Source organism: Papaver somniferum, chromosome 11, assembly GCF_003573695.1.
Source record: "Papaver somniferum cultivar HN1 chromosome 11, ASM357369v1, whole genome shotgun sequence".
Taxonomy (NCBI): domain Eukaryota; kingdom Viridiplantae; phylum Streptophyta; class Magnoliopsida; order Ranunculales; family Papaveraceae; genus Papaver; species Papaver somniferum.
Window position 1 is genome coordinate 99,761,515 of NC_039368.1, and position 19,857 is coordinate 99,781,371.

The 19,857-nt window shown below is 39.5% G+C and overlaps 1 protein-coding gene across 8 annotated transcripts; it reads left to right on the forward strand.

The window, feature by feature from the left end:
- Positions 1–9,358: 9,358 nt before the first annotated feature.
- Positions 9,359–18,937, forward strand: LOC113323422. 8 transcript variants are annotated; one of them, XM_026571729.1, is made up of 18 exons: positions 9,359–10,524; positions 10,892–11,117; positions 11,444–11,721; positions 12,110–12,289; positions 12,398–13,168; positions 13,277–13,371; positions 13,622–13,684; positions 13,780–13,868; positions 13,953–14,018; positions 14,503–15,150; positions 15,224–15,313; positions 15,524–15,594; positions 15,678–15,735; positions 16,120–16,378; positions 16,651–17,962; positions 18,055–18,108; positions 18,194–18,332; positions 18,445–18,937. In XM_026571729.1, exons 1-15 carry the CDS (start codon positions 10,103–10,105, stop codon positions 17,385–17,387), a joined length of 4,053 nt encoding a protein of 1,350 aa, XP_026427514.1. In that variant the 5' UTR covers positions 9,359–10,102; the 3' UTR covers positions 17,388–17,962; positions 18,055–18,108; positions 18,194–18,332; positions 18,445–18,937. The 8 variants fall into 8 exon arrangements, with proteins under 8 accessions (XP_026427514.1, XP_026427515.1, XP_026427513.1 ...); XM_026571730.1 differs by having other exon boundaries at positions 18,078–18,108; XM_026571728.1 differs by having other exon boundaries at positions 16,651–18,108.
- The last annotated feature ends 920 nt before the right edge of the window (positions 18,938–19,857 follow it).

The window sequence follows — 19,857 nt, forward strand, 5'->3', positions numbered from 1 at the left end:
GTTACTGCCCTTACCCTTCTTCTCCTAAGTTACCTCCGTTCTCTTACAGGTAGTACTTTTTTAGGTACATCGCATTCCATGGGTGTTGTAGCACTTCTCCTTCCACCGTTCTCAAATGGTAAGATCCTTTCCCAGCAATTTCGTGTATGATGTAGGGTCCATCGCATGTTGGAGCGAGCTTGCCCCATTCCTTCTTCTTTTGGTAAGGCGGTATTTATCATAGCACATATTCTTCGACTACAAAGTTTCGAGGGATGACCTTTTTGTTGTATTCTCGAGCTAACCTTCGTTGGTTGTTCACTATTCGTTTCAAAGCTACCTCCATTCTTTCTTCAAGGTCGTCCAGATTATCTAGCATTAGGTCCGTTGTTAGGTTTTTCTCCCAGGCCTCCGTCTTTGTTTTTGGAAGTATGACATCCGTTGGGATGACTGCTTCGGCTCCGTAGGTTAGTAAGAATGGAGTTTCTCCCGTATCCAATCTCCTTGTTGTTCTGTAGTCCCATAAGACGTTGTGTAGATGTTCGCACCATCTCTTTTTGTACGCACCCAACTTTCTTTTCAAGTTCATTTTTATGGTTTTGTTTGTTGCCTCCGCTTGCCCGTTGCTTTTTGGATAGATCAGAGTTGATTTGTACTTACGGATGTTGAAGGTGTCGAATAACATGTCGATGTTCTTCCCTTGTAATTGCTTGCCATTGTCCGAAACTATGGATGCAGGTATTCCGAACCTGCATATGATTTGCTCAAACAAGAATCTGAAGACATCACAGTCTCTGATTCTTGCCAAAGGTTTAGCTTCGACCCACTTAGTGAAGTAGTCTGTAGACATGATCAAGTAATTTCTTTCCAATGTTCCCTCTACCAAGGGTCCGACTATATCAACCCCCCATTTGACAAATGGCCAAGGGCTGATAACCGAATTAAGCTCTGTTGTTGGGGAATTAATCTTCCAGGCGAAGCGTTAGCATTTTTCACAGCATTTAGCCATGTTCTTAGAATCTTCGTCCATGAAAGTACAGTAGTATCCTTGCATTTTGTCCTTGATAGCTAGTGACCTTATTCTGTTATATATGGTTGCCAGCTTCTCCATTATGTATGTCATTAAGTATCCTTTTACCTTCGATTTTTGAGATACATCGCATTAAACGTCCCAGAAATGAACTGTTATACAATATCCCATCACGGATCTTATATGTGGATGCCTTAGACATGATCTTCCTTGCTTCCTTTACGTCTGCGGGCAAGGTACCCTTGTCAAGGTATTGGTGAATTGGGATTCTCCAATCATATTCTGGCTCGTTCCCTTCATCGTCTTCGGTCGTAGGCTGATATTCGTATGATTCCTTATCTTCTTCATTTGTTTCTTCTTCGTTTGGCTCTTTTTCGTTTGGTTCTCCCATGGCCCGAGCACAGACGCTAATGTCTCATCTGTTCCTGAGACTGGTCCTTCTATTGAAGGTTCGTATATCCTTCCAACTTGCACAACTGAGGTGTTCATGTCCCTTATCATTGATAATATGTATGCTAGGACGTCTGCTTGTCTATTTTCCTTTCGACAAATATGTCTGAATGTCACATTGGTAATCTGTGATGCATGCTTTTGAACTATCTTTAGGTATGCAGATAGTACCGGATCTAGAGTTTGGTATTTGAGTTCAATTTTCCTAATGACTAACTTAGAGTCACCATTCAATCGAACATCGGACAAGCCGAGCTCCCGTGCCAAGCGTAGACCATGTATCATCATCTCGTATTCCACAACGTTGTTGGTGTACTGTTCAAATTCTAACCTGAAGGCATAAATGAGTCGATCTCCCGTAGGTGTTGTTATCACAACTCCTATGCCTGCGCCTTATCTGTTGGATGATCCATATACGAATATTTCCCACCTTCGGAGGTTCTGAGGTTTGAGTAGATTCTCCGGGTCCTCTTTGTCTTCTTCCATTGCTGGATGTCGTCCACCTCCGCTTCATCGTTGATGGGTAAGTCCGCCACCGTCAGTATCTCCGATTTTTCGGCCTTCCTAGTTTCGAAAATTATTTGGAACGACTTGATCAATGTGTTCCAATTTTTCATTCTTCCTATCTTCTCCGTGTTGTCGAGGATTTGACCTATCTGGGCCTTTGTTAAGACTCGGATGGTATGTGCGTCGAAGTAGATCCTTAGCTTATGTGTTGCAATTACTAAGGCATATATTAGTTGCTCCACATTCATGTAATTGCGCTCCGCTGAATTAAGTGCCTTGCTGATGTAGTATATAGGCTTTTCTTCTTGTCCTTGGATTCTTACCAGCACTCCGCTCACGGCATAGCTAGTTGATTTGAGTAGAGAATGAGTACCTCTCATGGCTCCGGTTTTTGTAAGATAGGTACGGAGGCTAACTACTCTTTAATCTTTTGGAAGGCATGTTCGCACTACGTAGTCCATGTGAACCTACTTCCTTTCTTTAAAGTATCAAAGAATGTTTTGCATTTGTCTGATGATCTTGCTATGAATCTTCCCAGTGAGGCTAAGATTTCATTTAGCCTTTGGACTTCTTTCAGCGTCTTCGGGAATGGCATCTCCACTATTGCTCTGACTCTTTCGGGATCCACTTCTATCCCCCTTTTGGTCACCAAGTATCCTAGGAATTTTTCTGAGGTTACTCTGAATGTGCATTTCTCTGGATTGACCTTCATGTGACAGCTTCTCATGGCTTCGAATATCTCCTTGAGATCCGACAGATGGTTCTTCGCTTCCTTGCTTTTAACAAGCATGTCGTCTACGTAGACTTCCAATATATTACCTATCCATTGCTTAAAGATTTTTTTTACTAATCGTTGGTATGTTGCCCCCGCATTCCTCAGTCCAAAAGGCATCTTTGTAAAACAATACAAGCCGCGTAGAGTGAAGAACGCAATATGCTCCTGATCTTTTTCTGCAAGTGCAATTTGGTTGTACCCGGAGTAACCATCCATGAAGGATAGCCTTCAGTTGCATTGACCAATTGGTCAATATTGGACAGCAGGTAGCTGTCCTTGGGGCATGCTTTGTTGAGGTTACTAAAGTCGATGCAGATGCACACGCCTCCGTTCTTCTTAGGTACGATTACCATGTTGGATATCTAAGTGGGATATTTGACTTCTCGTATGAATCCTGATGCTAGGAGCTTCTGCAACTCCTTTTCTACCTCCTCCTGGTAGATGTCTGCTACTTTGCAGATACGCTGCTTGAACGGTGCTACCTCAGGTTTTATCCAGAGGTGGTGTGAGACTAAGTCCGGATCAATCACTAACATGTCTTCCATAGACCGTGCGAAGATATATGTGTATTCTGCAAGTAACTTTTGCAATTGCACTTCCTCGTCTTCCTCCAATAAAGTCCCGATGGTGATCATATTTGGGTCTTCTCCGTCCCGATGTTAATTTTATTTGTTGGTTTCACTGGAGAGAAAGTTGGGTTTTGAGGTTGTAGATGAGTGCTTTTATGTAAGTGTCATTTGGCGTGGGTATCTCCTACCGGGTTGGTGGAGGTGTTGGCTTATATAGCCAAGGGGGCTTCGGGAACCATGAAGTCTCCATTCTTCACTTTATTGGTGTTTTCCCTTCGTCTTTTTCGTGTTTGTTGCTGTGTTGCGGCTCTTTATTCGTTGAGTCTGACCCCCACTAGGTTGCATAGTCTTGCATATTGCTGATCACCCTTGATTTTCATTTCACCCATAAGTGTTGGGAATCGAAGGTACGTATGGTAAGTCGAAGCTGTCCCCCTCAGACTATGGACCCACAGTCTTCCCATAATAACATTGTAAGGCGAAGGCGCCTCTACAACACAAAACCTTGTGTTAGTTACCAAAGGGATCGCTCGTACCTGTAAAATAATTTCTCCTTTTGGTCTAAATACTGCCCCGTTGAAACCATATGTTGTGCAAGTGGATGAATCCATATGTTCGTTTTTTAAACCCATACGTAGGTATGGCTCGTAAAACAAGACATTTAACGAGCTGCTTTCATCGATAAGGACCTTCATAACATTTCATCCATGGATTGGAAGAGTGATCACCAGTGGATCATTATGCATTTCGAGCTCCTGGTTGACGTCCTTTGTTGAGAATGTTAATGGCGTAGCCTTCCACTCCTCCCATGTGCCAGTTGGTGGTCCGCTTAGCTTAAATACTTCGTGTGCTTCTGTCTTATTTTTGTTCCGAGCTAGTTCGAGGATGTCTTCGAGTATCTCCTCCTGAGCTCCGTCTGAGAATGTGATCATGTTGATGTACTTGTCGTCTTGTGGTATCTCCACCATCTTTTTTGAATTTTCATCAGTGCTACTAGGTGGTAGTTGTACGTACTCCATGAGTTTGCCATCATCCATGAGTCGCTGGATTGTGCTCTTTAGATGGTAACACGCGTCAGTTGCATGCCCGTAGTACTGGTGATATGCACAGTACTCCTTAGACTCCTTCGTTTTATCTGGATGCTTCCCTCTAGTGTCAGGGTATGGAAAGTCCATCTTCGCTCCTTTCTTGTGTCAAGATGTGAGAGAAGGTTGTGTTGAGATTTGTATAAACTTTGTCTGCAAAGTCCTGTCTACCTTTTCCTCTGCCTTTGCCATCTCCGTATTTTGATATTTTTTCCCGAGAGTTGGTTCTGGCCCCAGCTTCGTTGTATCTTTTAGGTTGCTCCAGAATTGGTTCCAGAGAATTGGTTCACTGTGGAGCCGCCGATGCTTTGGTTTGCGCATTGGGATTGTCCTTCTGGATTTATTCAAGTCTGATGTAGCGATCCTGAATAACTCGAAGCTCCCATTCAGAATCGAGGATTCGGTTATGAAGATCCACGAAGATAGCTGAGGTCCTATCAAGTTCGTACTTATAACAATTGATGCTAATTTATGGATTGACTTTTCCGATTGCCTGACACGTTTTCTGCCACCTGTCCGTGTATTGCATCAATGTTTCTCGGGGTCCGATATCTAAAGAAATAACCTACCTAACCCTACCTTCATAGATTTGTTGTACATGTATGTCTCCAAGAACACGATAGAAAATTGCTCAAAAGAGTCAATTGAGTGTCCTGGTAAGTTGTCATACCATGCCAGTGTTGATCCTGTTAAGCTTGCGGGAAAGTAACTACAAAGTACCACCTCATCTCTTTCCCAATGGGCAAGGACACGAGTATAGTATCGTAAATGGGCTGCGGGATCAGAGGTACCATTATATGCCTGGAACATAGGTACCGGGAATTTAGAAGGTATAGGTTCCCTTAAAATGCGAAACGACAACTGAGATGTTGTTTCTTCTTAGAGTACCTCATCTAGCCTTGCGCCTGCATGGACAGTCTTCAATCCTTGTATTTCTTTCCGCATCTTTTCCATTTGCTCCATGACCATCTCCACGTTGTGAGCATCCCTTGAAAATGTCTCATCGTAATAAGACTGGGAGGGCTTCTAAGTAAGATCCACCTCATTTGGATTGTGTCTTGTTCTCCTAGCTCCACCTGCTGGGTTAGCCCTTGGTGGGTTATGACCACCCCTTTAGTGCCCTGAGATAGCTCCCTGATCACGCCTCCGTAAATATGGGTCCAAAAGCATAGCTCAGTGGTATCCCATCAACTCCAGTAAGGAGGAAGTCAGGGGTTCAATCCCCGCCGCAATAAAGGTTTGTAATACATTAGTTGTATAGTGGGTTTAGCGATACTGGGTCTGGCAATGGGGCCACTCCAACTGGGTGGGTTTGGGTAGGGTCCTGGCCCCGCTTTCGCGTATCAAAAAAAAAGGTGAGTTTGGAAACCTTCGATCAGCACTTCCAACAAATCTTTTAGGTTCTGGTTTTCTTGAGACATCATGTGCATCGCATCGTCATACTCCTTGTTGCGTAATAGTAGAGCTGCTACCTGCGCTGCCATCTGTTCTTCGTTGTGAACTCCACCACCATGAGGAGTACTATCAGCCGGGTCCTCAGAGTCTTCCACCTATTCTTCGATTATTGGAACATTAAGGTCGATCCGAACTGGAGTTAGGTTTCCCAACCTTCGTCCGTTGGGAACTAAGGTTCTGGGTAACCCTTCGTTAACCTTAGGTGGCTGCGTAACACGAACATGTTCCGGTAACGACATGTCGTAAGGTGATTGTGCTTCAGATGTTTGCCCCATCCCTTCAACAAGAATAGGTGGTTTGTTAGCAGTCGTTATTCTTGTCATCTTGCTTTGTCCGTCCTCTGCTTCATTCCTTTGAGTTGTTGGTGACGGGTTTTGGGATCTTCCTCTTGTAATAGCAGGTCGTGAACTTGACGATACATCACTTGGTTTCTGCATACCTTCGGCTTTGTTATCCTGAAAGCACAGATTAAGAAGACAAAGTCCGCTACTTTGGTGCCTTCGTTAAAGTATCAATTAATGCTCCGACATAGAAGGCGGCTAAGCATATTTTTCTAGAAAAGTACTCGAATGACGTTTGAAAATACGGGTATTTATTTTTTTATAATACCTATGCGGAAAAAACAATAATAAATTTTGAGTATAACTGAAAAGGGGATCAGATCTTTAATTATTTAAAGCTAGTAAATGCTTTTTAAGAATTGTTCTCCTTAAATTCTCACTGAGATTCCCTAGTGTTCAGAGATACTCATATCCAGATGATACTTTGTCGAAAAGGCTTCTTTATAGTACCAAACAAAAGTTTCAACGTTTTTTGAACACGCTTTTGAAGAAAACTTTGTAGATTTGTAAGATTGCAAGTCTCTTGAGTCTTGAGGCTAGGAACTCAAAGAACTTAAAAGAAAGATAAACGTACCACTAGGAAGGGAGATCCACCCTTTTTACACTAAGATCTCTTTTTGAAGAAAGACTTGTAAAAACGAAAGTGATAATAATAATAATAACTCAGACTTGCGGAGCCTGTATTCTAGCGCCAAACTGTGACTACTATTTTTCTCATAGTCTACATAATGTATAAGATCAGAGATTCCAATACTAAGTAGTAATGATATATCAGTTGAACCGATATGGTTAAGTAGTAGAAGGTACTCATGATAAAGACAATAATAACGAACAATACTGAGGTAATGTAATGCTACTAAGTTGGTAGACTATTAGATTTATGATTAGATTTTCATCCTTTTTTTTTCTTTTGATGGACGACTTTGAATCATATTCGAAAGAGAAGAAGAAAGAAGATAGTAATTGACGGAGATGATGGTTATCCATAGATAGAGTGAGTTTTGATTACCCAACCTAAAAAGAGTTAAACAAAAATTAATGTATATAGTTTGGATGGGATTTAGGAGAAATGGGGATGGGAAATAGGTAAAACCTTATTTTATTTCTTATGTATGCACATAGGATTTTCATACATGACCTCTTAGAAGTGTAAATATGATGATGATAGCAATGTACTTCAGTTTTTCACAATTAATCTCATCTTAAACAATATTTTTGTGATTTTTTTCAAATTGGTATGGAATGTGTAATATCAAACCAATCAAAAATAAAGAAAAACTAATATTTATGATTCTATATGTTATAATACAATAGTGAAAACCAAATTAAAAAAAACAACCACACATACATGATAAGTTTTGGGGTTTTGTGATTCTTTTGAAACAAAATCTTTCGATTTATCTTTCAAAACATTTATGTACGTTTTATCAGCTTCAGTTTTGAGCAAAAAGAAATGGTACCTTAACCTAATTCGACGTAGAGTTCTTCCAAAAAAAATAAACAAATTTGGAGGCAAAAAAACATCACTGGAACTGTCTTTTCGTAGATTTTAGAGGCAAAATAAAATTTGAAAAAGAAAAGAGTAAATCAAGTTAATCACAAGTAAATGTTAGTCAAACCGTTAAATCCTCTAATCGGGAATATGAGACGCAAAAATATAATTTTGCGATTGTATTAATGGCTGCAAAATCTGATTTTATATAAACTAGATCAATGCATTTAAATGTAGGTAGTGTCGTGACAAAAATGTTTTTAGCCCAATTTATTTATTAAGGTTCATTTACTTATAACGAAGAAAAAAGCTACTCTAAATATATTTGGTATTATATATATTTGCCACTGCATTAAACCATAAAAGATTTACTTCTATACAAGTAAAACATAAATATTGCTATGAGATGATCTTTTGAAACCTTCCTATATACCGGGTATGATTAAATCTTTCACATACATGTGAACATTTATATTCAAACACCTTTTTTTTCCTTTTACTTTTGATCCGAGTGATTTTGACATTTCTAGCATTCAATGTTATTTTAGATTTTTTATAAAGACGGTGTTAAAAAATTATCAGTATTTCCTATTCTCCTATGATAAAGCAGGGACTCTTATTCTCTTTTTCTTATAAACTATGTTGTAAATATTGTTATTTCATTAGTATAATTTTTTGACTTATCAAAGGAAAAAAGAAGATAAAGTAGAGATTCTTATTTTGTAACAATATTTATCAATTTGGCCAATGTTAATAGAATTTATGTCTTTTAAATCTATTTTTCTCCCAATCAAACTGAAGGAGATATAAAGGTTTTTTCTTTTGCATAATACATCCAATCCAATTATCTATGTATCTTATTGTTTGTTCAATCGAACCTATTAATAAAACTGCATTAAAGTGAGTAAGATTCGTTGCTATATTAGACCATCCTAGATTTTACTACTAAAAAGCATGACAAAATATAGTCACAAGTAAAATGTTTTCCAAGTCTGGCACAAATATTTAGTTTAGTAAAATCAAGTTATCTTATGGATCCACAGTAGAAAAACCTAGAAAGTATTCGTAAAATGTGTTTCCTCGTATTCTGACAGCAGGCTATGGTGATCTGAACTGAAATTGGGAAACACTGTAAAAAAAAGTCAACCACTATTCTCCTGGAGTCCGTTTAAGTGACCGTTGATTTATCATTGTTTGACAGTTGACCAACTAAATCTGGTCGTCAGATGATAGTACTGTCACTAACTACTGAGTAACTAACCCAGTGAGATTATATCCATCAGTCGCTAATCCCCAAATTATTTGCCCTAAGTCAACACAAGTCCACCTCAGTCAACCCAACTGGAAATTCACACTAATCATTATTGTTAGTTCTTCCTGTTATCCTACTAATAATTTACGAACTTTCAGAAAAGGACTCTGAAAACATGCGCCTTGCAACAACAGTAGATAACAAAACAGAATATTCACGACAAGAACCTTATAAATTACTCGAAATAGGAAAACACCCCAGTCAAAGACAATATTCTTACATGAATACACCATTTATAAATATTATTCGTTTGTTATAAATTAACAATAGATCCCTATATTTGGCTGCTTATCCCATATTCATCCTATTTTCATTTAATGTTATTTTTGTCTGTACCCCTCATTTATAACGCGATGACGGCTGTGATACAAAGAGAGAGAAAAAAGCCTTAAAAAGTAAAAAATCCAGCATTCTTATTTCGCCTGTAAATTAATTTTTTTTTGTTCGATCTGATCTCTCCATTCCGATCGGTGAATGTCGGTACGTTTGGATCCAATTGAGCTGTCAGCTCTCGAATTTCATCTTCAATTCAGCACTTCAAGTTCAAGGAAGGATGTATCATCATCAACAAACCCTAGATTTTCGGTTGTGAGCTACTTAGGTCATTTTTTTTAATTTCTTAGATTCTCTAACAATCATTACCAATCTTATTATAAGTTGGAACAACTAGTCGAATTTTCATTTTCAGCTTAGGTTTCTGAATTTTTGTTTGATCCCGTCTCTTGAGTTTTCTGGTATTCTTCAGAAGGTTAGATACTTTGATGTAGTTTGAATTAGAATAGAATCCACTTTTTTTTTTTGATTTTGTGATTTTGAAGGAGGATCATAGCATTTTTGTCTTATTCCTGTCTGTACCAAATTTCTTGATTTTATAGTTAAGGTCAAAGGTTTTTTTTTTTGTAGGGATATTCATTTTTAACTTACTGTAGTAAGTTAAAGTAGGAAGTATCTCAGATCAAAGGAAGGCATTCCTTTAGTACTTTTCAGTGTGTTTTGAGGTTGTTCAGTAGGGAAACAAATGTGTATATGAGTTGTTTTCAAGGTTGTTCAGTAGGAAAACAAATGTGTATATGAGTTGGTATAGTTGAGGTTTTTTTTTTTAAAGGCATGGCTGGAAGTACTAGATTTGAGTTAGCATCGGGTAATAATGAGGGCACGGCATTTCCGGCCAATTATGCAAATGGGCAGCGGGGTAACTATTCAGGAGGGCCGAATTTGGATAGGTCGGGAAGTTTTCGTGATGGAATTGAGAGTCGGTTATTAGGTTCTGGACCTGCTTTGTCTAGAGGAAATAATGGTCCACTGTCAGTGGAGTTACCGCAGTTATCTCAGTTTCTTTCTCTAGAAATGATCACAATTGGTGATCAGAAGTTTACACGTTCGGGAGAGCTAAGGAGGGTGTTAGGTGTTTCACTTGGTAGCACTTCAGAAGATCATTTTGGTGCTGCTCATTCTAAAGCTCCTCCAATAGCATCGGAGGAGCTTAAACGCTTCAGAGCAAGTGTGTCAGATACCTCTACCAAGGCCAGGTAAGTTCTTTGATGTATTCTACTCTGATTTTGCACTGGCCCAAAACATTAGCTCCTAAACTTCGTTAGGTACACTAGTTTTACATAGCTTTCAGAAATCCCTATTCCATATCTCCAACTTTGCTCGGTCCCATCCGCTCGTTCTCCAGGATTAATTGAAGTACTTTTATGATGTTTGTCAGTTGAGGTCATCTATGAGGAATATATGGTAATATAGCATCTCATATCTTAACGATGAAACCTCTTGCTATGGATTACCTTAGGATTTTCCATTTGGCCTACAAGCGACACCTTGTCTTGGAGCCACCATCACTCCCACAGCCCTGGTAGTCATTTGTGCACTGAAAATGTAACATCTTTTCATCAGGGATAGAGTTAAAAAGTTCAGCGATTCAATAGCTAAATTGGATAAGTATCGCCACAACCTTTTCGCAAGGAAGCGAAGGAGTGAGTCAAGTGAAAGATCAGGCGGGGGAGGCATGTTGAAGATGGGAAGTCAAATCCATAAGAATCCTCCAGATATTGTAAATCAAAAAATGGAGGAAAGGACAAAGAATGTTCTTAATAGGCGTGTTCGCACATCAATAGCAGATGTACGGGTTTGTATTTTAAAAATTCTTAGGCATGATAGTATATTGGTTTTTTTGCTCTCCTGAGTCATATTGCTCAAAAGGTTATTTTGAGATATTATTTTGTGTTATTATAGTTGTATGTTGTTAATAAGATCGTCTACTAGTTGCTTTACTTCACTAAACAGAGTATATATCTGTTTCTGATTGTCACGAAACATTGGTTAAGTTTTATCTGTTTTTGCACTTAAATGTATGCATGTACTGATAGGTGTCACTCTTGTAAGTTTATTTCAGTAGCGCTCCTTATTTATTTTGGAATGTAATTGATGCTCGTTCACTTCATTCAGTCAGAGGGACGGGCTACTGCACCGTTGAGGCAACCTGCAATGCTGGATAAGGAAAGAGATATGTTCAGAGCTAACAGTGGAGGTCCTGTTCAGGGTGAGGAAAAGATTCGAGGACTGCCTGCTGGTGGTGAAGGGTGGGATAAGAAGATGAAAAGGAAGCGTTCTGTAGGAGCAGTTATCACTAGAGCTGGGGACAGCGACCGGGAGCTGAAACGACCAATGATTCAAAAAATTCCAAATGATCCAGCATTTCGATCCAGTGATACTCATAGTTACGGGTAAGTTCTCAAGAAATCTAAAGTTGTATATACATGAATCCTGAAAAGCTTGAGATAACTGAACCTGGATTTACGTGTTGACCAAAGAGTAATAGAAATGGTATGTCAGAATTTGTTGATCCCTAACCTATTCGAACAGTATCTCGTGGACTCATTCATATGTTTGCTAAACATTCAGAAGCTTCTCTTAGTCGTGCATAGGCATTCTTTACCTCCACGCAGAAAGTTGCTCATTATTTTTGTATTTATTCATAACAACATGTCTGCAGGTGTACTTAATTACTTCTCTATTTGCATAGTGGTCTATTGGATAGTTGATATCGGTTCATAATAATCTCTTTTTGTAAAAATGTCATTTTTTGTTATATGAATGTAACATATCTTGCAGATCTGGTTCTTCCAATGGAGTTGCTGGAAACAACAAATTGGATGGTGCATCCCAATCTACTAGTGGAAATGCCCGTGTTGTTGCCAAGAATGAGCCGGAAAATGTCTCTCTTTCAAATGATAGATGGGAGAGATTGGCCGGATTGGACAAAGAGAGAGGTGTCACAAAGGGAAACATCAAGTACGTTTAAACTCATTTTTATTTTATCGTCACCTGGTTGCTTATTTTATATGATTACTTAACACCACATACTTGTGGATTCTCAATGTTGATGATCTTAATATCCAGGCTTAATGTTCGTGAAGACAGTCAGGTAGGAAGTTCTAATCCAGTGACTAAAGGAAAGGCTTCTAGGGCACCACGTGCTAGTGCTGGTGCGGTGCATTCATCTCCTAATTTCCACCGAGGACCTGGAGCCACCGATGGGTGGGAGCAACCTCCGAGCTTAAACAAAGTTCAGGCTGTAAGTGGTCCGAACATTAGGAAGCGTCCTCTTCCTACAGGATCATCTTCACCCCCCATGGCACAGTGGGTTGGTCAGAGACCACAAAAAATCTCTCGAACTAGGAGAGCGAATCTTGTATCTCCTGTCCCGAATCAAGATGAAGCTCAGACATCATCTGAAGGATTTCCAGGTGAAGATACTGGTGGTAGATTAACTCCTAGTGATCCAAACAGTTCACTAATTTCCAGGGGTGCATCTACTAACACCCAACAGCAGAAAGTGAAACTTGAGATTGCTCCATCGCCGGCCAGATTGTCTAAAAGTGAGGAATCAGAAGCTGGTGAAAAATCGAAGGAGAAAGGAATTGATAATGATGAGATAGACGACAAAGCTGTTACTGCTTTACAAAAAGTTGGTCCTCTTATGACGCCTACAAAGAAGAATAAGATGCTCAGTAATGAAGAAATTGGAGATGGCGTGCGAAGACAAGGAAGAAGTGGAAGAGGTTCATCATTATCAAGAGCAGGTGCTCCTCCATTGAGGGAAAAGTTGGAGAATCAAGCGTTATCGAAGCCACTCCAGAATTCCAGACCTGGTTCTGATAAGAATGAAAGGTGCTCCCCCCTCCCCCTCCTTTTTTTTTTGTTGTTATCAGGGAATTAACCATATATGCCATTTGGGAATGAAAATTATTGATTCGTCGATATTCTTTTTTCGTTCAGTAAACCTGGTCGCCCACCCTCAAAAAAGCTATCGGAAAGGAAGGCTTATACGCGTGCTGTTCATATACCAAATGGTGTTTCCTCTGATTTCACAGGTAGTTGTGAAGTACTTTCTTCATTTCAGGCCTTGAACATGTGATCTGATGTTTCACCTTAGACTCTAGTTCCATCGACAAAATTACAGACCTCTCCTTTTCTGCCTATTTTTCTTCTTTAAGCATGCATTTTCTTGCTGAATCCCCTGAATCTATCAGGTATCATACTTGTTGAAACTTTGAAAGTTATATCCATAACTATATCTTTACATTTTCCTTATTCCGATTACTTACTTAACTTATCTTCTAGGCGAATCAGATGATGATCATGAAGAACTGTTAGCAGCAGCAGCATCTGTTCATACTTCCAGAAGTATGTATCTGATATTTAAGTATTAGTGAGATATCTCTCTATTTTTTGACATTGCATGTTCCAACATCTAAAGTAAACTTTACTTTCTTCTTTAGATCACGCCTGTACTGGATCGTTCTGGAAGAAAATGGAGCCAGTTTTCGCTACTGTCAATTCAGATACTGCTGCCTTTCTGAAGCAACAGGTTATAGTACCACGTCTTTCTCATTGCAGACTCTGAATGCTCTTGTTAGTGGTCTCTAACTTCGTTTCAATGTGTTTTAAGCAGTTACATTTTGTGGAAGAGCTTGATGAAAGTATTCATGAATCATTTGGTGCCAACACTAACATTCTGGTAAGTTTAGTGATTGAACTTCTATTCTCTCGAGATTTAAGAGGCATACCTTTCTCCTTCTTTGAAAATGGCAGTTCAGCTGGCATACTTTCTTTTGTCAACACTAGCAAACTAGTTGCTTGCACATGCATGACATAATTCATGTACCTTATTGGCATGACAGATACTCTGCAAGAAAATGTTTTATTTATTTCACCTGTAAAAGTTGATACTTTTCATTTCAGAAACTAACAAAAGAAATTAAACAAAAATGTCTATGAACCTTCTTATTTTGGTAGTTCTGAAGCTGTTCAATGTCCAGTTGCTTGCACATGCATGACATAATTCATGTACCTTATTGGCATGACAGATACTCCTCGAGAAAATGTGTTATTTATTTTATAAAAGTTGAAACGTCCATTCCATATAGTAACGAAATAAATTAAACAAAAATGTCTAAGAACCTTCTTGTTTTGGTAGTTCTGAAGCTGTTCAATTTCCACAGGGTGATCTAGTACCTGATGGAGTGGCATCTTCTCAACCTTTGGTTTCGAGAGAGAGACAAGAAATCCAATCGAATGGAACTGGACCAAGTGATTCAGCTCGTTGTCTGGGTTTTGGTGATGAACTACTGACTGATTCATTATGTGATGAAATGCAGACAAATATGAAGTTTGAGACTCCTCTGTACGAAAGAGTACTCTCAGCTTTGATCGCGGAAGATGAATTGGAAGAGTTCGACCAAAGTAGTGAAAGGGGAAACCCATCATTTTTTTATGCAAGTGATGGTTCTCCTTGTGCAAATGGAAACAGATTTGAACCTGAAATCGAGTCAGATTTGGACTTCAGGCCTCAAAAGCCGTTTATGTTTGATAGCTTATCTTGTGATGGAAGTACTGCCTCTAACAGTTTTAAGAGCCCTAGCATGCGATATTCTTCCTACAGCGATGAATTGCTGCAAGGAGATGATAGCTTGATACATCAAGAGTTTGGGGATATAACAGGATATGATCAATGCATTATAGATGGCTCCCAGCATGGGCACACTAATATTTCTGGAATTGCTTCTGTGGAACGTCAATATGAACAGATGTCTGTGAACGAAAAGGTTTTACTGGAGCTGCAAAGTATTGGCCTGTTTCCAGAAACCGTGGTAAGCCGTATTAAGTTAAGCAATTGAGTGCAAATGATGGTGTTTGTTTTTCTGAGTGTCTTACATTCAGTAGTTTCCCTTGTTCCAGCCTGACCTAGCAGAGGGAGAAGAAGATGACATAAATAAAGACATTATTGCATTAAAGAAGAACTTGTATCAACAGGTTCTGCTTACATAGTTCTAATTTCTCCTATGTACTTTCTTGATATGTTTAACTAGAGTCTAGATTGAAATGCAGCCTTTTGAACAGTTTTAAGTTTTCACAATCAGTTCTATTCTGAGAAAACGTGTAGTAGCTTTACAGTTTGTGTACATTTTAATTCTTGTGTACTTCTTTCTCCAAACGATTTCTTGACATTTATTAATTTGATAGGCTGGACAGAAGAAAAGGAACTTACTCAAGATAGATGAATCTATTCGCAATGGAAGAGATGAAGAAGAACGGTATAGGACACACAACTGTCTATATGCTTCTCATTTGTCATCTTAGTTTAAACTTCAAACTCATGATGTGATTAATTATGCAGGGATCTTGAGAAGGAGGCAATGCACAAACTCGTTGAGATGGCTTATAAAAAGCTAATGGTAATTGTTTTTGTTGATTTAGTTAGTTTTGGAGGTTGTTTGTTCTTTTGGCTTATTCTTTCTGGCCTCACCAATAACTTACAACTCCCTCTGAACTTAAAAAACTCTTCTAAGGAGGGGTTATCTAGGAAACAATGACAACTACTACTGCTTACGTAATGCTGTTGATGGACCTAACTAGACGTGTTTATTTCACTTGGCACATAAAATAAAGCATAGGAAATAAAACTGTGGATTATGAGATAGTAGACCAAGCTTTGGAGGATGATAGATTGCTTATCAGATTGCCAATTTTACCAATAATAGCCTAGTTTCTACTTGGTGAATAAGGTGAATTGCTGGTAGCGATAGACCATGAAATGCATCTGTGACCATTTTTTACAGGCTTGCCGAGGAAGTAGTGCTTCTAAAAGTGGAGTCCTTAAGGTCTCAAAACAAGCTGCCATGGCATTTGTTAAACGTACTATTGCCAGATGTCGGAAATCTGAAAATACTGGTAAAAGTTGCTTCAGTGAACCTGCTCTCCGCAATATCGTTTTCTCTGGACTGGTCGATAGAATTGATGCAAAATCTGCCGATGCTATTGGTGCTACAGCAACTTCTGCACGTGCTCATGCTAGTCAATCAGAGCCCAAAACATCAGGTAATCTCAATATATCTGTTTGATGCCAATTGAGCCCTGGGCATCAGTTAACCTTATCTGTCTACATTCATATGCTCTATGGACGGGCAATTGTTTGCTGTTTTTCGGTGGACTTCAAATGTTGTTAAACCCTCAGAGAAACACCTTCTGTGATCCCTTTGTCGAGTAGACATGTTTTGGCTATCATGATAATGAACTACCCCCCGTTCTTAATACTATCATGAAAGAATTTATTACACTCTATTCTTATCTAAATGGGTTTCTGCCCTCAGGTGTAGGTGTTAGCCCTCCTGTCATAAGGCGACATGGTCCTCAGGGTGATAAGCTTGAGAGGGGTTCGTTGGATGCATTGCAAATCCCGCATCACTCTTCCAGCCCAATTTTTCAGAAGTATGAAACCTTATCAAACAGAGGGAAGAAGAAGGAAGTTCTGCTCGATGATGTTGCTGGAGGTATTGCTTCAAGATCTACTCCAGCTCCTGGAAGTGGTCTCATGGGTGGAGCAAAGGGAAGAAGAACTGAGAGAGAGAGGGATCAAAATAAAGTTACGACTGCAAGAAATTCTGTCCCTAAGGTTGGCCGCCCGGCATTAGGAGGTTATAGGGGTGATCGCAAAACAAAAACAAAGCCCAAGCAAAAAACAGCTCAGTTGTCAACTTCAGGGAACGGTCTTCTTGGTCGGGTTACAGAAACAACATGTCCGGTGTACCCTTCGGCACGTGGTTCCAGTGATGCAGTGACTAATGTTAGCGGTAAAATAAGCAGAGAAACGGGTACGTGTTCTCTTGGTAATGTTCCTCAAGGTTCATCTATAGAATTGGAGGAACCCTTTGATTTTTCAAACTTACCCTTATCTGAGTTAGACTGCATAGGTGATCTAGGTGCGTCAAATAACCCTGGCGCACCTCAGGATTTGACTTCCTGGTTTAATTTTGATGAAGAAAGCCTACAGGACCATGATTCAATGGGTCTTGATATACCTATGGATGACCTGCAAGACATCATGTGAAGATTAACAATACCTCATCCTCCATGCTAGTTAAGAGTTCAGACAGAATTGCTTTCACTGCCTCAAGATCATACAACTAACAACCCTAAATTATGTGGCAGCCGGCTAGGCACTTGTAATTATGGTGGTTCATTCTTTTGTATACTTGAAAGAACTTGTAGAAGAATTCTGATTGTTTATGTAATCCTGAGATTTGTTTCCTTTAGCAAATCATAACCATGTTTTAGATCCCATTCAGGGTTGGCGTTGCTAGGTATTTTGACTTCACCCTTTGTATCATTAGAAGCTTCTAGATATCTGCACAACTGTGCAATTGTACATTCATTTTACTTTGCAAAGAATCAAACTTGAGATCTTTCAATAAAAGGTTGAGTACCATCTGTTTTACTTTCTTTGCTCCACTGGTTAGCATGAATTCCATTCATAGTCATTTGTTTCACATAAAACGAAAAGTCTGAACTTGTTCAGACTTGTGCTTTGAGTTTGTGGCATTTATTGGTCTAGATGCTCTGCTGGGCATCATATTCACTTTCTGACAATCATTGCGGATCCAAAGAGCCTGGAAGGAAATTGAGGTACTTCATTAACTTGGTATACCTTATATCTTGTTTAGCTTGAACTTATAAGACATCTTTACTTATTGTGCCTTCTCTGTGATTGACTCAAGTTGCTTCGCGTATTGTTGTTAAGGTTTCGGAAATTAACGGAGAAGGTTTGATTTGTAAGTTTCCTTCCCTTGATCCTTTATGTGAGGGCCAGCGTTCCCTTTTTCATGAGCAGCAAGTGACATAATCTTTGGCACCCAGCCTAACTAGGAAGGCAAATTCAAAGCATTCAGCGGCTTTTCTGCAGTTCTCTCCTCTAGCAGCTGGCTTTCAGTATATATATGCTCGAAAGCTAGTGATTGGCTAGAACGACGTATACCTTCCCTGGATTCTGAGTAAGGTCAGCTTGTACTTCCTCTGGTTTTGCCTGGTACATCTGCTTCTTATGAACTTGTAATCTGTATATTTTCTTCTTGTTATTAGAATCTCATTTGCTCAGTTTTTCCCCCCAGGTAATCAGCTGTCAGTATTAAAATCAGGGAAAAACGCATTGGAGGGATGTACCCTTGCTGACTACGACATCCAGAAAAAGTATACTCTTCATATTGTCCGTTATCTTCGTGGTCGTATGCAGTTCTTTGTGAAGACTTTGACTACCATGACAAGGAAGGTATTCCTCCAGAGCAGCAGATGTTGATCTTTGCTTGAAAGCAGTTGGAAGACGGACGTACTCTTGTTGACTACAACGTCCAGAAGCAATCCACCCTTCACTTGGTTCTACGTCAAATCTCTGTCCAGACTTTGACTGGCAAGAATTTTACCTTGGAGGTTTAGAGTTCAGACACTATTGCTAATGTAAAAGTGTGGACACGGAAGGTATTCCTCCAGATCAGCAACATATGATCTTTGCTGGAAAGAATTCGGGAGATGGTTGTACCCTTGCTGACAACAGCATCCAGATGGAGTCTACTGTCCAGTTGGTACTTAGTCTCGAGGGTGGTACGCCTTGCTGATTACAGACCCTTCACCTTGTTTTGCGTCTTCGCGGTGGTATGCAGAATTTTCGCAAAGACTTTTGACTGGAAGACTGTCTGAAGTTGGAAGTTCAGACACCGACTAAGATACAGGACAAAGAAGGCTTCACGCTAGACCAACAATGTTCAATTTTTGCTGGAAAGCAATTGGAGGATAGTGGGACACTTACTGATTATAACATCCAGAAAGAGTCTACCCTTCACTTTATCTTGCGTCTTTGCATGCAGATCTTTATGGAGACTGACTGGGGAAAGGCATCATGAGCTCTTATACTAATGATAATGTGAAGGCTAAGATCCAGGACAAAGAGGGGATTCCCCTAGATACCAAAAAGCAGCTTGGGGATGGTCTTACACTTCTGATTACAATATTCTAAGGAAACAACCCATTGCCTTGTCCTTCATCTCCGCGGTTATAGCTAGACGAGAAGTTTCTCTGACAGTTGTTTCATCTCGTGGTGGTTATAGTGTCGTTGCTGTTCGTCAGTTTTATAAAACTCATGTCTAAGTTTTTGTATTTGGTTTGCCCTATAGGATTGTTCTCTTTCTCTAATCTTCTTTATCTTCTTATTGCATGAAAAATTCAGTGCTGTGTTATGGTATAACTCATTAAATGAAATTACTTCTTCCTTGGTATATAAGTTCTGAAATATGTTCCTGAACTGTCCTGCTTTCAGGCAATGTTCAACTTATTTTGAAGTTCTGTTGTGAATATATTCCCAAGGTCTTTATTGATCAGTTGTTTGAAGCAAGGCTTTTAAAGCGTGAAGCGAAGCGTGACTCGTTTTTCATTTCTAAGAAGCGATGCGTATGTTGAAGCGCTTCCTGGTATACTGGTTCAATGTACTCCAGCTGGTTGGGATGTCTGAATCCCCTAGTATTCGGGAATTT

Bases quoted from the DNA above. Each gene is read 5' to 3' on its own strand.
- LOC113323422 (XM_026571726.1), top strand. From the start codon at position 10,103: ATGGCTGGAAGTACTAGATTTGAGTTAGCATCGGGTAATAATGAGGGC. The intron at 13,169-13,276 runs GTGCTCCCCCCT...TTTTTCGTTCAG, and splicing joins GGTTCTGATAAGAATGAAAG to TAAACCTGGTCGCCCACCCT. The intron at 13,685-13,779 runs GTATGTATCTGA...TTTCTTCTTTAG, and splicing joins ATCTGTTCATACTTCCAGAA to ATCACGCCTGTACTGGATCG.